Below are 21,653 nucleotides of genomic sequence, written 5' to 3'. Positions count from 1 at the left end.
GCACGGCCAATCTTCCCATGTTTCAGAGCGAGGTGTAATGTGATTGTTGAGACGTCGGTCACGCTGGTGAGCACAGCCATGGGCCGCGTGCTGGCGACCCTCAAGGCGGTGGCGACGCGCGCCGTGTTCGGCGGCCATGGGCTGCTCGCCATCTGGCAGGTGACCGTCTTCAAGCGCGACCCCCGCTTCTGGTACCTCTGCGCGCCCATCATCATGCTTGCCTTCGAGGGTGTCTTCACACTCACCATCAAAGAGTCGCAGGAGTGGAAGTGGTAAGACCTGGGTGTTGCGCTTCTAGTCCATCAGATTATGAAGGAGAATTTAGCTTTCCTTCGTAGCTGCCAACTACACAAGCTGGAACATTACGACCACCTACTTAATAGAATGGTGGTCCACTTTTAGAACGCAGTACATCAGCGATTCTCTGTTACATGGACTCCGCTATTCCTTGCAGGTGTATGACAGCGAATTACAGGGTGGTTTGTAGGCCCGGAGCTTCGGCCCAGTAGCATCCAAGACGTGTTCTATACGTTTCAGATCACGTAAAATTAGTGGCAAAGACATTCTGAGTTAACTGTCGTGGTTCTGAAACCACAGTAGCAAAGTCCTGTCCTTGTGACACAGTCAGTTATTCTGCTGGAAGACGACGTCGCTGTCTGGGAAGATATCAAGCTTGAAGGGGTGCAGTTGGTCCACAATATTGTTCACGTAGTCCACAGCTATCATCACGTCTTTCACTATCACATGTCTTACGGAAACCCAAGTGTCGCCCATAGCATAATATGGTCCCCACTGGCCTGTACTCGCGTTGGAGTGCATGTTTCGAGCAACCGTGTGCCTGGATGGAGGGAGTGTGTATGGACACGACTATCGATCTTGTAAGTAGGCTGTTCAGGTTTTTATGTTGGTAACGCCATGTAGCGCTCTGTATGAAAATCACTGACTGTGCTGTGTCCAATCTGTGGCTGGTTGGCATTGTTGAAATATTCGCTATTGTAGTGATGGGCAGTTGGATGTGAAGAGTGCATAGCGTTCCGCAGTTGGAGGTGAGCCGCCAGCAGTGGTGGAATTGGGGAGAGAGATTGCAACGCGTCAACACGTATCAGGTCGCTCTGCGGCCGAGTCTTTCAAAAGAAAAGGTACCGTTTCTAGTTCTGGTTCTCCTGCCCTTTCCCCCTTGGCCACTCCCTGGGAGGAGGGACAGGCCCGCCGGCTTGGGGCGAAGTACTTCCCCCGCTATTTGGTCTGTTCTCGAACCGATGGGGGGACGTTCGCCACCTCCAAGCCCATGTTCTTTGTTCAACACATTGAGGACATCTTCGGGGAAATTGAGGCTCTCAGTAAGATGCGTTCGAGGTCCGTTCTTATAAAGACCACCTCCGCCACACAGTCGGCGGCGCTCCAGGCGTGCGACCGCCTAGGGGACATCCCAGAGTCCATTGTCCCGCATCTGGCACTAAATAGGACGCAGGGGGTTATTTTTCATCGGGACCTCCTGCTGCATTCTGATGAGGAGCTCAGGGCCAACCTGGAGCGCCGAGGCGTGCATTTCGTCTGGCGAGTCCAGCGCGGCTCCAAAGACCGTCGCATCGACACCGGGGCCTTTATCCTTGCCTTCGAGGGGGACGTTCTTCTGGAGAAGGTCAAGGTGATGTGCTACCGGTGCGACGTGCGACCTTACGTCCCGCCTCCTATGCACTGTTTTCGGTGTTTGCGCTTTGGGCACATGTCGTCACGGTGTGAGGCTGAGCCCCTTTGTGGCGATTGTGGACATCCTCTTCGTGAGGAACATACATGCACCCCACCACCTCGGTGCATTAATTGTCCTGGCATCCACTCGCCTAGATCCTCAGACTGCCCCGAATATCAGGAGGAGAAGAAGATACAAGAAATCAAAACTTTGGATCGGCTCTCTTATTCTGAGGCCAGAAAGAAGTATGATTGCCTCCACCCCGTGCCGTTGACCACTTTGTTTGCCTCAGTTGTGTCCACTCCTTCCGCGGTATCCTCACCCCTATCCTGTCCCCCCTCCGCCTCCTCCGCCCATCAGGGGGCTCTGCATCTGCCTCCCAAATCCCTCCCTTCCAAATCCTCCTCCCCCGTGGCCCCCGCCCCCTCTGCCCCAGGGGCCACCATTCCTCCTCCTCCTCTCCCCCCGCCACCTGAGAAGCGATCCTCTTCTCAGGCGTCCATCGGGGAAACGTTCCGGACCCCAGCTTCTGAGGTCCGGCGTTCCAAAACGGACCCCGCGCGTGAGGACCTTCTTCGGGTCCAGCCCACCATCCCTGTGCCTCCTCGGCCTTCCAAGAATGCCTCCAAGAAGTAGTCTCTATCCCCCTCTCCACCCCGGCGCGTTTCGTCTGACGCTCCATCTGTGAGTCGCTGCTCCCGGCCGTCCTCAGTTTCGCCGGGATGCTCTGCTGTCAGGCGCTCAGCTGGCCTCTTGTCGGCAAATGATGCTGCCCCTCCTACACAACCAGGGACAGCGGCCGCAGCTGGCGACGACTCGATGGAACCAGATCCGCCTCCCGCCGGTTGTAGCGTTGTTCCCTTGCCACCTGGCCCTCCGCGGCCTTCGAGGTGACCAGCTCTTCCCCCGTCTCGTTCCCCCAACTTTTTGACTACCGATGGCCTTGTTACATTGGAACATAAGAGGTATTCGATCTCATCGGGAGGAATTACAACTGCTCCTCCGCCTGCACTGTCCGCTCGTCCTTGGTCTCCAGGAAACCAAGTTGTGCCCAACTGACCGTATTGCCTTTACCCACTATACCTCGGAGCAGTATGACCTCACCCCTGTAGACGGTATCCCAGCTCATGGTGGGGTCATGTTGCTCGTTCGGGACGATGTCTATTACCATCCCATCCCATTGACCACCCCACTCCAAGCAATAGCTGTCCGTATTACTCTTTCTGCTTTTACTTTTTCAGTTTGTACCATCTACACTCCACCGTCATCTGCTGTTAGTCGGGCTGACATGATGCACCTGATCGTTCAGCTTACCCCGCCGTTTTTATTGTTTGGCGACTTCAATGCCCATCATCCCCTTTGGGGCTCACCTGAATCCTGTCAAAGAGGCTCACTCTTGGCGGATGCCTTCAACCATCTCAATCTTGTCTGCCTCAATACCGGCGCCCCGACGTTCCTCTCGGACTCTACTCATACCTACTCCCACTTGGACCTCTCGATCTGTTCTACCACTCTTGCCCGTCGGTTCGAGTGGTATGTCCTTTCTGACACCTATTCGAGCGACCACTTCCCCTGTGTCGTTCGTCTCCTGCACCACACCCCATCCCCACGTCCTTCGCGCTGGAACATACCGAAAGCTGACTGGGGACTTTACTCCTCCCTGGCGACCTTTCCGGACCACGATTTTCTCAGTTGTGACAGTCAGGTCGAATACCTCACGGCTGTTATCATCAATGCTGCCGAACGTTCCATTCCTCGTACTACCTCTTCTTCACGTCGCGTTTCCATCACCTGGTGGAACGAGGCTTGTAGGGACGCTATCCGTGCTCGACGACGTGCTTTACGCACCTTTCGCCGCCATCCTACGTTGGCGAATTGTATTGAATACAAACGACTCCGAGCGCAATGCCGTAGAGTCATCAAAGACAGCAAAAAAGCTTGTTGGGCCTCTTTCACCAGCTCCTTTAACAGTTCTACTCCCTCTTCCATCGTTTGGGGTGGCCTGCGCCGGCTGTCGGGGATTAAGGCTCACTCCTCGGTACCTGGCCTGACCTCAGGTAATGAGGTCCTTGTTGATCCTGTGGCTGTCTCCAACGCCTTTGGCCGCTTTTTTGCGGAGGTTTCAAGCTCCGCCCATTACCACCCTGGCTTCCTTCCCAGGAAAGAGGCAGAAGAGGCTCGGCGACCTTCCTTCTACTCGCTGAATCTGGAAACTTATAATGCCCCGTTTACTATGCGGGAACTCGAACGTGCGCTTGCACTGTCCCGGTCCTCTGCTCCGGGGCCAGATGCCATTCACGTTCAGATGCTGGCACACCTTTCTCTGGCGGGCAAAAGCTTCCTTCTTCGTACCTACAATCGCGTCTGGACCGAAGGTCAGGTCCCCATGCGTTGGCGTGACGCCGTCGTTGTTCCTATACCCAAACCCGGGAAGGATAGACACCTTCCTTCTAGTTACCGCACCATTTCTCTTACAAGCTGTGTCTGTAAGGTGATGGAGGGCATGGTTCATGCTCGGTTAGTTTGGATTCTTGAATCTCGACGGCTACTTACTAATGTCCAATGCGGCTTTCGTCGCCGCCGCTCCGCTGTTGACCACCTTGTGACCTTGTCGACATTCATCATGAACAACTTTTTGCGAAGGCGCCAAACGGTAGCCGTGTTCTTCGACTTGGAGAAGGCTTATGATACCTGTTGGAGAGGAGGTATCCTCCGCACTATGCACAGGTGGGGCCTACGCGGTCGCCTGCCCCTTTTTATTGATTCCTTTTTAATGGATCGAAAGTTTGGGGTACGTGTGGGTTCCGTATTGTCCGACGTCTCCCTCCAGGAGAACGGAGTGCCTCGGGGCTCTGTCTTGAGCGTAGCCCTTTTTGCCATCGCGATCAATCCAATTATGGATTGTATTCCACCTAATGTCTCAGGCTCTCTCTTTGTCGATGACTTCGCGATCTACTGCAGTGCCCAGAGAACATGCCTCCTGGAGCGCTGCCTTCAGCGTTGTCTAGACTGCCTCTACTCACGGAGCGTGGCAAATGGCTTCTGGTTCTCTGAAGAGAAGACGGTTTGTATCAACTTTTGGCGATATAAAGCGTGCCTTCCGCCATCCTTACATCTTGGTCCCGTTGTTCTCCCATTCGTGGAAACAACTAAGTTTCTAGGGCTCACGTTGGACAGGAAACTGTGTTGGTCTCCACATGTCTCTTATTTGGCGGCCCATTGTACACGTTCCCTTAATGTCCTCAGAGTTCTTAGTGGTTCATCTTGGGGAGCGGATCGCACTGTCCTGCTTCGCTTGTATCGGTCCATAGTCCGATCGAAGCTGGATTATGGGAGCTTCGTCTACTCGTCCGCTCGGCCATCCCTCTTACGCCGGCTCAACTCCATCCACCATCGGGGGATACGTCTTGCAACCGGAGCCTTCTACACTAGTCCTGTAGAGAGTCTTTATGCTGAAGCTGCCGAATTACCATTGCCCTACCGGCGCGACGTTCTGCTGTGTCGGTATGCCTGCCGGCTGTTGTCTATGCCCGACCACCCCTCTTACCAGTCCTTCTTTGCCCCCCCCCCCCCCCCCCCTGCGGGTTCGGGGGTAAGAATAGACCCGCGGTATTCCTGCCTGTCGTAAGAGGCGACTAAAAGGAGTCTCAAACGTTTCGGCCCTCTGTGATGGTCCCCTCTTGGGTTTGACCTTTTTTTTTCCAGGTTTCCGTTGTTAGTGCGTGCCATTTGGGGGAGGACACCTTACGTGGTGTTTTTCTATTGGTCCATCATGCTCCACCATCTTGCATGTTACCTATTGTCGTGTGGGGGGGGGGAGACTACGGCCAACATCTTCTGGGTTGTCTCCTTCTCGCCTTCTGCGCATTCTTCTTCTTAGCGCCCACGACAACTGTGGACCCTTCCAACACCTAAAATCCAGCATGGTAGCCAGTCCATTGTGGTGGGGTCGTCATGTACCCTCTTGGTGGTAGCCCCCTGACCACGCAGGGATCGCACTACAGATGCCAGAGCTGTTTCCTCCCCATGCATGCCAAGGAGTATGTGCCCATCTTGTCTGGGGCATGGGGACTCCGGGCAATGGGATATCGGGCAGGTACCCGTTGCTTTGGCTGGGTGGCGCCCTTGGGGAGAGCCCTCGTTCGGAGTAGGTGGCATCTGGGCGGATGTGGCGCAATGAAGCGCAATAAATCGCACCAAGCTGGTGGTCGCACGGCCACCAGCGTCTCTAAGTGAGGTAGAGTCGACTTTGATGCTGCGCAATATGACCCTCAGACGTTCCCCTCGTTGGCTGCGCCATGGGAGGGACGCCGATCTAGTGCCAAGCGGGAGCCTTACGTACCGCAATACCTTGTCTGCAGCAGGACTGATGGTGACTCCTTTCTTACGACGAAGCCTATGTTTTTTGTGGAACACCTTGAGGATAAGTTTGGGGAAGTGGCGGGGTTGTCAAAAATGAGGAATGGGTCCATCCTCCTCAAGACGTCCTCCCCAGCCCAGTCACGAGCGTTGCTCTTGTGTGATAAACTGGGTGACGTCCCTGTTACCGTCACTCCCCACAGTAGCTTAAATATGGTCCAGGGGATTATTTACCATCGTGACCTCTTGTTGCAATCCGATGACGAGCTGAGAGCCGACTTGGAACGACGTGGTTTGCATTTTGTCCGTCGTGTACATAGAGGACCCAAGACAAACAGGGTGGCCACCGGTGCCTTTATCTTGGCCTTCGAGGGTGATGTCTTGCCCGAGAAGGTCAAGGTGATGGTTTACCGTTGCGACGTCAAGCCATACGTGCCTCCCCCGATGCGGTGCTTCCAGTGCTGGAAGTTTGGGCATATGTCCTCCCGTTGCCCATCCAGCGCTACATGTCGAGATTGCGGACGCCCCTCTCATCCTGATTCTCCATGTGCGCCTCCGCCTGTATGTGTCAACTGTGGGGAGCACCACTCTCCATGCTCGCTGGATTGCCCCGTTCTTCATAAGGAGCGGAAGATAATGGAATTGAAGACCCTGGACCGGCTTACTTATCGAGAGGCTAAACAGAAATATGAAAGGTTGTATCCTGCTTCCATTCGAACATCTTATGCTGCAGCCACGTTATCGTCGCCCACGCGAGCGACGGTTGTCGCCTCATCTGTGCCGCCTTCAGTAGGCCCTCGGGGCCGTGTATCTCTGTCTGCCCCCCTCGTGCCTGGGGGCAAGCCTTCCTCTGTTGCCCCCTTAGCAGTTGGGGGCAAACCCTCTTCTGTCGCTCCCCCCACGCTTACTTCGGGAGTGACATCTGCTCCACAACCGGGAGGCTCGATCCCTCCCCTTCCTTCTCCGCCGCCGTTGCCTCCGCCGGTTCCTCTCTCGCGGAAGGGGTCCCTCGGGGCTCTCCCTTCCTCCGTTTCATCTCCTACCCAGCCGGATGTCAGCCAGTGGCTGAAGGTTCCGCCACCTGCTGGTCGTAGGGCTTCTGCGTCGTCGTCAGCCTCCGACGCTCCTTCAGAGAAGCTCTCCCAGCCCTCTCACCCTAAGGGCCGACGTGAGAAGAAGGAACGGCATGTGTCCAAGAAGAAGGACGTTTCGGCGGTTTCAGCATCGCCTGCTGTACCTAGCCCTGGCTCCGGGGATGAGGTGGAGATCCTCGCCTCTGCTGCGGATCTCGCACTCACGGAACCCTTGGGGGCCTCTCCTATGGACTCAGCTGACTCTCCCCCGGTGGCGGCAGTTGGCTCTGAGGCGCTGTCTGCCTCTTAGTCGCATTCACGCTTTCCCAGTCCCTTCCTGCTTCCATTCTCCAATGGAACTGCGGTGGTTATTTCCGCCACCTGCCTGAGCTCCGGATGCTTCTGAGTGATTCCCCTGTTCTCTGCATTGCTCTGCAGGAAACTTGGTTTCCGGCACTGCAGACCCCCGCCCTTCGCGGTTATCGGGGATACTATAAGAACCATGCTGCCTGTCAACGAGCGTCAGGTGGGGATTGTCTTTTTGTTCACCACTCTGTCTGTAGCTTGCCAGTACCCCTTCAGACGCCTTTAGAGGCAGTCGCTGTCAGGGTTGAGCTCTCGCCGGCTATTACTGTTTGCTCTGTTTACATTCCTCCGGATGGGGAGCTCCCCCGACATGTCTTGGCTGCACTGCTGGCTCAACTTCCGCCACTTTTGCTGCTTCTAGGCGATTTCAATGCCCACAACCCTCTATGGGGCGGGACTGTCTCCGATGACCGCGGTCGGGCCGTGGAGTGTGTGTTGGCTCAGCTCGACCTTAGCCTCTTGAATACCGGTGCTCCCACGCATTTCAGTGTGGCCCATGGCTCTTTCTCGGCCATCGATCTCTCTCTTTGCAGCCCCGGACTTGTCCCATCCCTCCACTGGCGAGTGCATCCTGACCTCTGTGGTAGTGACCATTTTCCCATCTATTTGTCACTGCCCCAGTGTCATTCTTCTGGGCGCCTGCCCTGCTGGGCTCTCCACAGGGCTGACTGGCCGGCTTTTACTTCTGCTGCAACCATTGAGTCTCCCCCCCAAGGTGACATTGACGAGGTGGTCCGTGTCTTAACCACATCCATCATTTCGGCGGCCGAGGCTGCCATCCCCCGCTCTTCTAGACTCCCTCGGAGGAAGGCTGTACCCTGGTGGTCGCCGGTGATTGCTGAGGCTATTCGCGACCGTCGGCGGGCTCTCCAGCGTCATAGGCGGCACCCGTCTCTGGAGACTCGCATCGCCTTTAAGAGGCTCCGTGCCTTGGCCCGCCGTCTTATTACACGGCGTAAGCAGGAGTGCTGGGAGCGGTATGTCTACTCCTTGGGCTCCCGTGTCTCCCCCTCGCTCGTGTGGTCCCGGATCCGGCGGATTTATGGATACCAGACCCCTATGGGTGTACCTGGGCTCTCCTTGGACGGCGCTGTCTGCACGGACGCTGCCGCCATTGCTGAATAGCTTGCCGCGCACTTTGCGACGAGCTCGGCGACTGCATCTTATCCCCCCGCCTTTCGCTCTCTCAAGGAGCGAGCCGAGCGGACGCAGTTCTCATTTCACATGCGTCGTTCTTAAAAATACAATGCTCCTTTCAGCGAGAGGGAATTCCTCGCTGCCCTCGCCGATTGCCCTGATACAGCACCAGGACCGGACTGCATCCACGCGCAGATGCTGAAGCATCTCTCCCGGGACTGCCAGAGACACATTCTCGCGGTATTTAACCGCATTTGGAGCGAAGGCGTGTTCCCGTCGCAATGGCGAGAGGGTGTTATTGTCCCCCATCTTGAAGCCCGGTGTGGACCCACTGGCGGTGGACAGCTATCGTCCCATTACCCTCACCAACGTTTTGTGCAAATTGCTCGAACGTATGGTGGGGCGGCGTTTGTGTTGGGTCCTTGAGTCGCGCGGTCTCCTCGCTCCATCCCAGGGTGGCTTCCGTCGGGGCCGGTCTGCCATGGACAATTTGGTGCGGCTGGAATCTGCTATTCGTACGGCCTTTGCATGACGTCTGCATCTCTTTGCTGTATTTTTCGATCTGCGGAAGGCGTATGACACCACATGGAGGCATCACATCCTCGCCACGTTGTATGAGTGGGGTCTTCGTGGTCGGCTCCCGGCTTTTCTTCAAACCTTTCTACTGCAGCGCTCTTTCCGGGTGCAAGTCGGTGCCGCCTCTAGTTCTTCTTATACACAGGAAAATGGGGTCCCGCAGGGCTCGGTGTTGAGTGTGTCCTTATTTCTAGTGGCCATTAATGGTCTGGCTGCAGCTGTGGGGTCGTCGGTGTCTCCTTCTTTGTATGCCGACGACTTCTTCATTTCATTTAGCTCCACGACTACGGGAGTCGCCGAACGCAGGCTGCAGGTAGCCGTTCGGAAGGCAGCATCATGGTCTCTGACTCACGGTTTTCAGTTCTCTGCAGCCAAGAGGCGTCGGACGGTCCACCCTCATCCGGAACTTTACCTCGACGGCCACCTGCTTGAAGTGGTGGACACTTGCTGCTTCTTGGGACTCGTGTTTGATGCCCGGCTCACATGGGTTCCTCATATTACTCAGCTGAAGCAAAAATGCTGGCGGCACCTCAACGCCCTCCGCTGCCTTAGCCACACGTCTTGGGGTGCGGATCGCTGCACGCTGCTGCGATTGTACAGAGCCCTTGTGCAGTCTCGGCTTGATTATGGGAGCCTGGCCTATGGGTCTGCATCACCCTCAGTGTTGAAGTTGTTAGACCCCATACACCACTGTGGGGTCCAGCTTGCAACTGGCGCTTTTCGTACGAGCCCCGTGGATAGTCTACTGGTGGAGGCCGGGGTTCCCCCGCTGCGGATTCGCCGCCATCGACTGCTCGCGGACTATGCTGTCCACGTGCATTGCTCGCCAGGCCATCCCAATCGTCGCCTGCTTTTCCCTGCCATGGTCCTCCATCCGCCCGAACGGCGACCTAGGTCTGGGCTTTCCGTCGCTGTCCGCGTTCAGTCCCTGCTGTGGGAATTGGGTTCATTCCCTCTTCCGCCTCCCTTCCGGGTCCGTGCACCTACGCCTCCCTGGTGTTTGTCCCGGCCGTCCGTCCGTCTGGATTTGGCACAGGGACCTAAGGACTCGGTTCCGCCTGTGGCCCTCCGTCGCCGTTTTCTTGCGCTCCTCGCATCATTTCCGGGCTGTGAGCCTGTCTACACTGATGGTTCCCTGGTTGATGGTCGCACTGCCTACGCTTCTGCTCACGCTGCCCATGTTGAGCAACGCTCCTTGCCGGCTGGCTGCAGTATTTTTACTGCAGAGCTGGTGGCCATCTTACGCGCTCTTGAGCATATGCGTTTCTGCTCAGGTAGGTCCATCGTGATCTGCAGTGACTCCCTGAGCAGCCTTCAGGCCATCGACTTCTGCTATCCCTCCTCTCCTCTGGTGTCATCCATTCAGGAGTCTGTTTCCGCCATTGCCCGTTCTGGTCGTTCGGTGGTCTTGGTTTGGACGCCCGGTCATGTTGGCATCCCAGGGAACGAACGTGTAGACAGGCTGGCCAAAGGGGCGATCGACGCCCCGGCTTTGGAGATCGGCCTTACGGCTCGCGACCAGCAGCTGGTGTTGCGCCATAAGCTGATTGGGATGTGGGCTGTTGAGTGGCGTGGCATGACAGCCCCGAATAAACTGCGGGCTGTCAAGGGGACGACCGATGTGTGGCGTTCCTCCCTGCGGGCTTCTCGGAGGGACTCAGTACTCCTGTGTCGGCTGCGCATCGGCCATACATACCTGACGCACGGCCATCTGTTGCGTCAGGAGGATCCCCCCTTGTGTCGGTGTGGGTCCCGGCTGATGGTCGGCCACATTTTGCTGGAGTGTCCTCGACTGCGCACACTCCGGCAATTTTTTAATCTCCCGGGCACTTTGGCTTTGGTTTTATCCGCCGATGCCTCCATGGCTGACAATGTTTTACATTTTATCCGTAGTAGTCCTTTTTATGGTTCGATTTAGGGAGGTCCTGCGCCTTTCCCTTTCTGTGTCTTTTGTCCTTGTGTCTGTTGCTGTTCTGGTGTGCCGTCAGACGGTTGACTCTTTCCCTTTTTTTTCTCGTGGTCAGTCAACCAGTCTCCGGCCATTTTCCTTTCTTCTGTTTCTTTCTGTCTGGTGTTCCTCTGTCCTGTTCTTGTCTGTAGTGTTTGTTGCTGCATTTGTGTTCTTTTAGCACCTGGGGGGACGTCTCCTCCCCCTTTGGTTTTTACCTGCTCCGTAGATTTTCGGCTCGCCTGATTTTGGAATGGGGGACTGATGACCTTCGCTGTTTAGTCCCCCTTAAACATCCCAACAACCACCACCACCACCTTCTTCGCCGATTCTCTCGACCGTCAGTACGGGTTGTGTGTGTCTGCCCTGCTGCCCCCCGGAGTCCGCTTCCGTCGCCTGCTTCGACAATTGGATTTTGCCCTCCCTACCACCTTCAGAGAGGGTGAGAGCCCGACACCTCCTTGGCTCCAGGCTCCGGTTCATATTTATCTCGACCTCAGCTCACTCCCAAAGGAGAGTACTCCGGCTGCAGTGTATTGCTCACGGTTTGTCGAACTTCGTGCTCGACTTGCTGGTCACACCTTTATTTACACCGATGGCTCCAAAACTGACGATGGTGTTGGCTGTGCCTTTGTCGTCTGGGCCGCCACCTTTAAATACCGGCTCCTCGACCAATGTTCGAGCTTTACGGCCGAGCTTTTTGCTCTCCATCAGGCCGTTCAGTATGCCCGCCGCCACCGCCATTCATCGTATGTACTCTGCTCTGACTCACTCAGTGCTCTTCAGAGCCTTGGAGCTCCCTATCCGGTCCATCCCTTGATTCAACGGATACAGCAGTCCCTCCATTCTTTCGCTGATAATGGTGGTTCTGTCAGCTTTCTGTGGGTTCCCGGACATGTAGGAGTGCCTGGAATGAGGCTGCGGATGCTGCAGCCGAGGCTGCAGTCCTCCTGCCTCGGCCAGCCTCCCTTGTGTCCCGTCATCTGACGTTCGTGGGGATGTATGTAAGAGGCTTGTGTCGTTGTGGTGGGATGCTTGGTCATCCCTCCAAGGAAACAAGCTCCGGGCAGTAAAACCGCTCCCAACTGCTTGGACAACCTCCTCCCGACCATCTCGGCGAGAGGAGGTCATTGTGACCAGGTTGCGGATTGGGCATTGCCGGTTTAGCCACCGCTACCTGCTCTCCGGTGACCCAGCCCCGCCGTGCCCTTGTGGTCAGGCACTAACAGTGCGCCATGTTTTATTGTCGTGTCCCCGTTTTAGTCAATTTCGTGTTGTCCTGTCCCTGCCATCTACTTTACCAGACGTTTTAGCTGATTACGCTCGAGCAGCTGCTCGTATTCTGCGTTTTATAACTTTGACTGGCTTGTCCAAAGACATGTAACCTTTTTACTTATTTTATCTGCATCTTTGTCAGGTCCTTCTGGTGTCCCGCCCCTATCCCCTTGAGTTTTACTAGATTTTATGTGCTCTAACAACAGTGACTGGGCGCTAATGACCTCAGTAGTTGAGCGCCCTTAAACCCCAAACAAACCAGGAAGAGTAAATTTATAATACTGGATATCATGAACTGATATATGTATTAAGACTTTTGAACGCTATTAAGGTAAATACATTGTTTGTTGTCTATCAAAATCTTTCATTTGCTAACTATGCCCATCAGTAGTTAGTGCCTTCAGTAGTTTGAATCTTTTATTCAGCTGGCAGTATTGGCGCACGCTGTATTGCAGTAGTTTGAGTAACGAAGATTTTTGTGAGGTAAGTGATTCATGAAAGGTATAGGTTATTGTTAGTCACGGCCATTCTTTCATATGAAACGTCCTCTTAGAAAAATTATAAATGACGGTGCTTAAACTGACACACAATATTTTTAGCGCAACGCAATCTGACTTTCAAAAATCCCTACTAAAGAATGGCCATTTTATCCGCATGGCTGTAACGGATCGTGCAGCCACGTCTCGTTGCCTGAGTCAACAGATGGGGACGTTTGCAAAACAACCACCCTCTGCACGAACAGTTCGACGACGTTTGCAGCAGCATGGACTATCAGCTCGGAGACCATGGCTGCGGTTACCCTTGACGCTGCATCACAGACAGGGGTGCCTGCGATGGTGTACTCAACGACGAATGGGTGCACGAATGGCAGAACGTCATTTTTTTCCGGTGAATCCAGGTTCTGTTTATAGCATCGTGACGGTCGCATCCGTGTTTGGCGACATCGCGGTTAACGCACATTGGAGGGGTGTATTCGTCATCGCCATACTGGCGTATCACGCGGCGTGATGGTATGGGGTGCTATTGCCCACGTCAGGGTCACCTCTTGTTCGCATTGACGGCACTTTGAACAGTGGACGTTATTTTTCAGGTGCGTTACGACCCGTGGCTCTACCCATCATTCTATCCCTGCGAAACCCTACATTGAGCAGGATAATGCACGACCGCATGTTGCAGGTCCTGTACGGAAACAGAAAATGTTCGACTGCTGCCCTGGCCAGCACGTTCTCCAGATCACTCACCAATTGAAAACGTCTGGTCAATGGTGGCCGAGCAACTGGCTCGTCACAATACGCCAGTCACTACTCTTGAACTGTGGTATCGTGTTGAAGTTGCATGGGCAGCTGTACCTGTACACGCCATCCAAGATCTGTTTGACTCAATGCCCAGGCGTAGAAATGGTAGAAGTGGTTGTTATGGGTACTGATTTCTCAGGATCTATGCACCCAGATTGCGTGAAAATGTAATCACATGTCAGTTCTAGTATAATATATTTGTCCAATGAATACCCGTATGTCATCTGCATTTATTCTTGGTGTAGCAAATTTGATGGCCAGTAATGTATTGACGATGTGGTTGGGTCAATATGCGAACACGTAGGAAAACTCTGTTGCGGAGCTCCATGTTCAAAATAGAGCGCTGAGTGATGTGCTCCGACACGCTTGTCGCTGTACGAGCATTATACTGTGTTATATCTGCCGCAGATCGCCTCCTATCCTACTTCACAGACGATGCAAACCTGAGACTTCAACGTTCTGTCATGAGGTATGAACCTGCATCATCTTGTCGCCTATTCGTGCATTCGCCGTCGTCCAAGCACTTTTCATAGATGTACAGGAGAGCTGCACACGAAAAACCCACCTGCTTCACAGTTTCTGAGATGCTCGTTTCCAGTTAGGCCGTAACGATCTGCCCTTTGCCAGAATCGCCAATGTCACTGGATTTTATGCCGTGTGAGGAAGTGGTAGGACTGAGTTAAGCTGAGAGTGATTCTTGCTGCTTGCTAAAATTTATTTCATTTAAACAAGTTCAGAGTATTTATTTTTTGATAGAAAATAGCACATTTTAGAAATTAAAAAAGTCGATTAATTTTTACAGATCAAAACCCTTACAAAATGGACAAACAAATCAGGTTAGTAGCTATTCGACAAGAAAAATTTACTCAGCACCGATATGCTCACGTAATAGTATGAAATTCGATTACAGTGAAACAGCATGAAGCATGAGTGCTGCTTCGAAATAAAAAAATTAAAAATACACACACATTCAAAGGTACACACATAACCATTGCGCAAGGAGCAATTCTAATTCAAGTCTTTAAGAGAACTTTTATAATAAAAATACGGTCCAAATAAGCATCACATACAACATAAGTTAAATAAGGAGCTGTTTAATTGCATAGAAGATAACAAAAGTCAAATCAGATCAAGTGGCCAAAAGAACAATCATCTGAGAAACTTAGGGAGTCGAGAACTGACAGATATGTAGGATAGTTAAAAGGCAAGTACTGGTCGTATGTTTGCGTATGAGGCTGAATTCACTCAGTATACACAGCAGCGCATACTAATTAATAACATTTACATAGCTGCAGCACAAGAGAACAACCCTGTCTAGTAACACACTCATACAGGCAATTCCGCTCTCTTCTACTTCGATAACAGCCAGGCAGATAGCCCTGCAGCAAACTGCGCCCAATCTCGCCATATCGCAACTCTCCGGCCAACACCGTCTTCCTTGCAGCCAAGACGTGCAGTTACATCCAACGGTTGCTTCCACCATTGAGCTCTGGCCCTGGTAGATACTCACTCTCCGTGCAAAACCAGACTCCTCGTACTGCTAGCTGTTGTGCGAAGGCTCGCTCGGTGGTGCCTGTGTCGGTATGCACGCGGCGCGGCGCCACCACCGAGCTGGTCAACCACGTATGCCGCTCAGTGGCGCGGCTTTTAACGCGTGGCTGCTGCGTGACGTCTTGTGACGGCACAGGTTTCCCCATTCAAGTCTGCTACGCTTACATACTTGACCAGAAGCGAACACAACCTCCTCATCAGCTGCTCCGTGGACACACACATTACATATGCTGCTAATTCTATCAACCATATCATATAAAATGATAGATTACCTCGTATGAAGTTAAAAGGCTATCGGAAAAATCAACTGTCACTCACATTGGAAACGTCATATGATAAGTTTCTCAACTCGTCAAGGACCCCGTCTATTTCTAATGGGTTGAGGACCCTGGCATTCAGTTGAATAAGTTACTTTACTGGTTGTGAAATCATGGTGTTTCATCTGGTAAATATGAGATTTACTGAGACAATATGCAAATTAACCAAAAACATACTCATTGTACGATTATAACAACTTTACAATGTTTTTGCATGAATAGAGTAAAACAGTGATGAGAAAAACGAATGATTATTAGGGTCGCCACCAACACGATGCTGGGAAATTACGGTTGAATTGCCGCCTGGGCACACAAAGGGCACAAGTGGTGTAGTCAACTGTGATATAAAACTTAGTAATTAGACAATATATGAAAATCAACACGACATACAGTATCAAGAAATAAAGAAACAACCAGAAAGATCACCACCAGACGTGTGAACTTCAACAACGAAACGAGACATGAGTGGTCATCTGAGAACGAGAAAAGATTCACTTTGAAACAAGAACCAAACAGACGAACACAGCGTACATCAAATAATGAATAAGTTGAAATCAGAAGATGGGAATGGAGTCCTCCTTTTACTCTGTAGCGATTTCCAAAGTTGGAGGGTTTCATTGCAAACACGGTCTTGCCGTTGCTCCCACTGAGATGGCTGCTGACGAGTCGACGTGCGCCGTGCTGCCGTGATATGGGCCAGTGTGGTGTGGTTGCTAGCTTTGGCTGGTATGGGTTTGCAGACCTCACCTTCCTGACGACCGGTGGCGGTGCGGAAAAATCTCTTAAGCCCCGAGTAACTTCTAAGTAAAATTTCGAAGATTTTGGCAGAGGGCCGAAGTCAAGAAAACTACGGACGAGTGGTTATCCATCAGTTGCGTCCAAATCCAGGATTCCAAGCGATAATGCCTCTGTAAGTTCTGTTAGTGTTCCTTCAGATCTCGGGAAGGCACCCGGCACAGTCTTTCTAGCCAATCCCAGAAGGGCCTACGTGCTTTTCCGAGGGACCTAGAAATCGGTTAACTAGGTCCCACCAAAAAGGTAAAGATGTCAGCACCAATGAGACTCCTGTTCACCGAAACGAGAACAGTGTATAACGACTTTCAAAAATGGTTCAAATGGCTCTGAGCACTATGCGACTTAACGCCTAGAACTTAGAACTAATTAAACCTAATTAACCTAAGGACATCACACACATCCATGCGGAGGCAGGATTCGAACCTGCGACCGTAGCGGTCGCTCGACTCCAGACTGTAGCGCCCAGAACCGCACGGCCACTCCGGCCGGCTATAACGACTTTCCCATGGCCTGACTTGTATGTAGGAAAGTTCTGGAAATTTTGGTGTGAGTTTCTCATCGCCCTCCCACGGAAAGGGCTGACGATGGAAATCTTGCAGACCCACGTGAGGTCAAGCATTTAGCTTACGGAACAATGTCTGAAGACCAAAATACAGCGGGGCATCGGCAAGTGGACAGCTGAAGATTCCACGGAAAGTTTACTAATAGGCGAAGTTCTCATCCCTTCCGCCACCGTTTCCCGGTTTTCTGCTACTAAAAGCGCTGGTCAGTCTTTGCATTATCGCAGGTTCCGGGAGGATTAGCAATGAAAGTCACGCCCGGCACCTTGTGTGGTCCGATAACGTGAAACCCGAACTTCGAGTGACAGCTAGCTCCTTGAGAACATGCAAACGCTCCAACTGTTCCTGTCCTCAGTGAGTACAGAGAGATGAGTTATCGACATAATTGATAAGCTACGCCGTAATCACTCCTATATTCAGCGTGCAGTACAAATTAAATGCCTACAAAGAAAAACCGAATCACAAAGTAGTAAGAACCTCGTATGCAAATTCAGTACGCAAATAAAAGCAATGTGAGGAGGAGGCCTGAAACACGTCCCTGCCTTAGACTTTCCTTACTGCATCACGCGCCCGCAACGCCGCCAGGCGGGATTCAGTCTTGCAGCGGGTGGTGATCATGATTTGGTTCATCATTGTGTGTGTTCTAAATTGAGTCAGTTTATTATGAATACTTTTTAATGTTGTGTCTGTAGCGGGAATCGCATACTGTACATCACGTGATATGAAGTCAGTTGTTTTACTATGGCGAATAATGCATATTCCCTTTGTATTCCTTTGTCTCAGTCCAACTGTTTTTCCGAACGATTCCAAGAAACTAGCGCTATTTTTCCTGCACATAAGCACTGCAATGAGTTCGATGTATCATCCAAAGAACACTGCAGGCTATTAAAATTGCCACACAATTTTAGATAGTAAATAGTGAAATCGTGCTTACTGTACCCATGCAGCACAGTATGTAATTATTTTAGTACCTGGTTTGGGAGAGCACAGATAGAAAATTTGGTACAGAGCTGAGAGGTGGCATGCCACTCTCTCACTTTAACATCGTCAGTCGGATTAACACCTATATTATAGGTGTTCCCCAGTACTATGTTTTGTGTGGTTTGTGAGTTTTTTACACGAGGAAATTGTGGGCAGAATGTTCTCACAACTGCATGTGTAGCCAGTAGTGTAGCATATATTCGTGGATGCGTCAGAACATTATAGCTACTGCAGAGCGTCCCTCCTCGCCCACAGTGCGCTGATTTCTGCTGCTGCCGTAGTGGAGGTGATGGAGAACAGGAAGAGGGAGATGGACTGGGGAACGTAAATTCTGGCCGGCCGGTGTGACCGAGCGGTTCTAGGCGCTTCAGTCTAGAACCGCGCGACCGCTACAGTCGCAGGTTCGAATCCTGCCTCGGGCATGGATGTGTATGATGTCCTTAGGTTGGTTAGCTTTAAGTAGCTCTAAGTTCTAGGGGACTGATGACCTCAGATGTTAAGTCCCATAGAGCTTAGAGCCATTTGAACCAACATAAATTCTGAGTGCAGCGATCAGGCTGTGAGAGTGAGTCTAGCAGGCAGCACTCAGTGGATCATACCAACAGAAGATCTTCTGGCCGTAGCACTCTCCTCCTGCTTAGTGTTGGACAGGAGGTCGCCAGTTCGCAAAACATTTTACCTGAGCCAGTCGGCAGTCCATCACGAAGGCGGCTAGTTGGCGGGAAATGTGAAAATGGTGGTAAGCTCATAAAACTCCGTGCATTAGAAGCTGGGACGGTACGGATAGTGTCTGGTGCACATGTTCAGTGGAGGCAAGGCTGTAACTCCTTGACGCTGCGAAGTCGGTAGATTCTCTTAGCAAGCCGCAAAAAACATATCTTTCATAGGCAAGACTTACTAGTAATCTTAACAGACTTTTTCAGAAACAGAAAAGTGTCGCCCTGGAATGATTAGACCTCTCCGTAAATGAGGGACTGTGGCCCCGCCAATGTAGAGGTCTTTTTAACGATAATATGGCCATGCTTACCATGAGAACCACGCCCCCCACCCCCTTTAAAGTATCCCATTTTCACACAAGAGAGATTTTGAGTCGCTGATTAGCTGCTCTCAGATTATGGAAAGTGGAGGCTTGCTCTCCCAGCGTGGGGACCCCGGTGCTGTGTCTGGATTGGCTACTAGGCCAACAGAACAGTATAGAGGGGAGATTCAATGAGTTGAGAATAGTTTTATTGGTTTGTGCAATGTGGGGTCGGTTTCGTTTTAGCTAATTCAGCTTCCGTACTGAGGACTGGTGGAAAGTAGTTGTCACTCTTGGCTGTCTTCGTCTTCTGGTCCTCCCTTGGTGCAGAACGTGTCTGCCTCAAATAGGCGAGACTTGTGGTTTGTATATTGTAGTGGTCTAAGAGCTAGAAGTAGCTTCCAACTGTACCCTCAGTGGAACTGCATATCATCTCGGAAATATCATGTGCGAGAGGGTGAACTAATTCGTCCTGAGTCGTCCGTCTGAAGCTTGAGAATTCCAGCACGCTCTGTCGTTCCTAAGAGTCATTGCTTTGGCCTGATCAGCAAACGGATGCCCTTCGCACTGAAATCTGCCGGGATATCAGGGCTTCGATAGGGAAGTTTCCCGCGTTCTGATAATCAGAATGCCAGACCATGTAGTTAGCATATATTCAGAAATTTATAGCTACTGCAGAGCGCCCCTCCTCGCCCACAGTGCGCCGTTTTCTGCTGCTGCCTTAATCCAGGTGAAACAGTTAAATACTGCTGCATCGGCATAGCGTTGTTAAATAATAATCACAGCGTCCTGTTCTCAGGTGAACCATCGTTTGTGGTATATTTTGTGATAGTTGATTCCAATTGAGTAGTGTTGGGCCTAACAGTATATTCATGTAAACAAAGTGAGACTGCGTTGTAAAAGGGATTAATTCAGGGGAGAATTTGTATAGCTTTCACCCCAATGTATGCTTTGCCAAGAAAACGTCATTTATTTTCTGATTTGTTTTTGTCTTTTTTTTGTGTAAGATTTATCAGTTCGTTGTAGTTATAAAAGACTAATAAAACTTATCATTACTTTGTAAACTTAAATACGCCACTCTTCTCATTCAGATCCCCTCAACTATTCAATGTTTCTATTTTATTGTGGTGGTACATGGGTACACCAGCAATTTAATATTCAATCTTACTGAATTAATTTCATTATTAATTTTAGTTCTGAAAGTGTTCGCAGTCACATACAACAAAAGAACAACGAGTAAATTAATTAATTTCATGTACAACAGTTAAGAGTGTGGCTCACGATTTGAAGGATAGTGTGGCTCACGATTTGAAGGATAGTGTGGCTCACGATTTGAAGGTTAGTGTGGCTCACGATTTGAAGATTAGTGTGACTCACGATTTGAAGGTTATTAAGAAGATAATACTTTCCTTTACATAAAGATAATAACATTTGGCATCACTCAGACATATAATTATGCTTAGAGCTAGTGACGGCTTGCAGAACTACCATCTCTGGCGGCAACAGTGTCTAGAAATCCTGTTGAACTTTGTGTGGATGAGAGATACAGATACGCCGTGAAATTTGTACGAGAGTCTTAGTGGTAGTGGTCGGCAACCCGTTGTTTTCAGTTGTTGAAGATGAAGATGTAGAGAACATGCTCCCAGGGCAGTAGTCAAAATGTGTTTTGTATGGAGGTAGATCAAGACTGTAAGAGTATCCTGCGGTCTCCTTGAGTTGCCTAGTTTAAAGAAATCCCGGAGACCTCGAAGAAAGGGCACAACCGCCAGCCTTAACACATCAAATGTGCTGGGATCGTTTGACGATGACGAATGCACTGTGCCGACATTCCTTCTCCTCAGAGGCGATGAACACGGATACATCTGTTGTGAAGCTGCTAGCAAGCCAGAGCCTGTGTGTAGAGAGGACGTGTGTCCAGCCTTGTCGATGAGTGAATTGCTTTCGGCGCTACTGTCTCTCTGCTGACGCATTGAGGGAAGCTGCGACAATGGTCACTGAGCTGACAGTCTGTGGTGCTCCAAACTCGCTTCACTGTGTGGGTGGGTAATTGTCTTGCTGCGAAAGACGCTATTTCCTGGATCGAGGTACGTGACATGGGTCTGAGATTCTGCACGGTTGAGTGAAAAATGTCTGTCCTCTAAATTGCTAGTCGCTTGGTGCTGTTGATAGCCTGAATGACGATGAGTATCCATGTGTTCCACATTCGCTTGACAGTCGTGAGCTCAGGACCAACGTCAGCAGCCACATCGCGGCACGATAAATCAGTCTCGATAGGCCACGATCCTGTGGCTGTCGAATTCTGACAGTTACTGTAGAATGGCTTCTTCTTACACGAGACATTACACAATCTTCTTAAAAACTTAAGATTCAAATGCGGTCCCTGAATGGGAAGGCTGCCGCGTGAGAAACTCTTTTCGCGGGACGCTATTGCAAAAAATTCGATCCGTAGATGGATTGATGGGGATAAAGGAACAAAACTATGTCATCGGACTCTGTCCATTGTGTGTGCCAACTGCGCGCAGCGTACGCACTTACTGCTCTCGATGAACCCAATGTGTACGAGACTCGAGAAAACCTAAAGATGGAAGCGCGCAGACGTGCAAGAGAGGTAAAAGGGTGAAGATGGGAGAGTTACTCCGCCCAGAAAGCAGCTGGCGGTCCCTAGCACTCCTCACGCGAAGGGAGATCACACCCTCTTCATTCGACAGGTAC

General features: G+C 51.5%; 1 protein-coding gene across 1 annotated transcript in view; it reads left to right on the top strand.

The window, feature by feature from the left end:
- Positions 1 to 78: 78 nt before the first annotated feature.
- The window catches only part of LOC126416947 (transmembrane protein 26), a 99,748-nt gene continuing 78,173 nt past the window's right edge, over positions 79 to 21,653 (top strand). The window contains exon 1 of the mRNA XM_050084827.1: positions 79 to 272. Within this exon, the coding sequence (XP_049940784.1) occupies positions 79 to 272 (194 nt within the window). The remainder of the gene's footprint in view (positions 273 to 21,653) is intronic.

This window comes from Schistocerca serialis, chromosome 8 (genome assembly GCF_023864345.2).
Source record: "Schistocerca serialis cubense isolate TAMUIC-IGC-003099 chromosome 8, iqSchSeri2.2, whole genome shotgun sequence".
NCBI classification, from domain to species: Eukaryota; Metazoa; Arthropoda; class Insecta; order Orthoptera; family Acrididae; genus Schistocerca; species Schistocerca serialis.
Note: the sequence above shows the minus strand (reverse complement) of the source record. Positions and strands in the feature narration are given on the sequence as shown.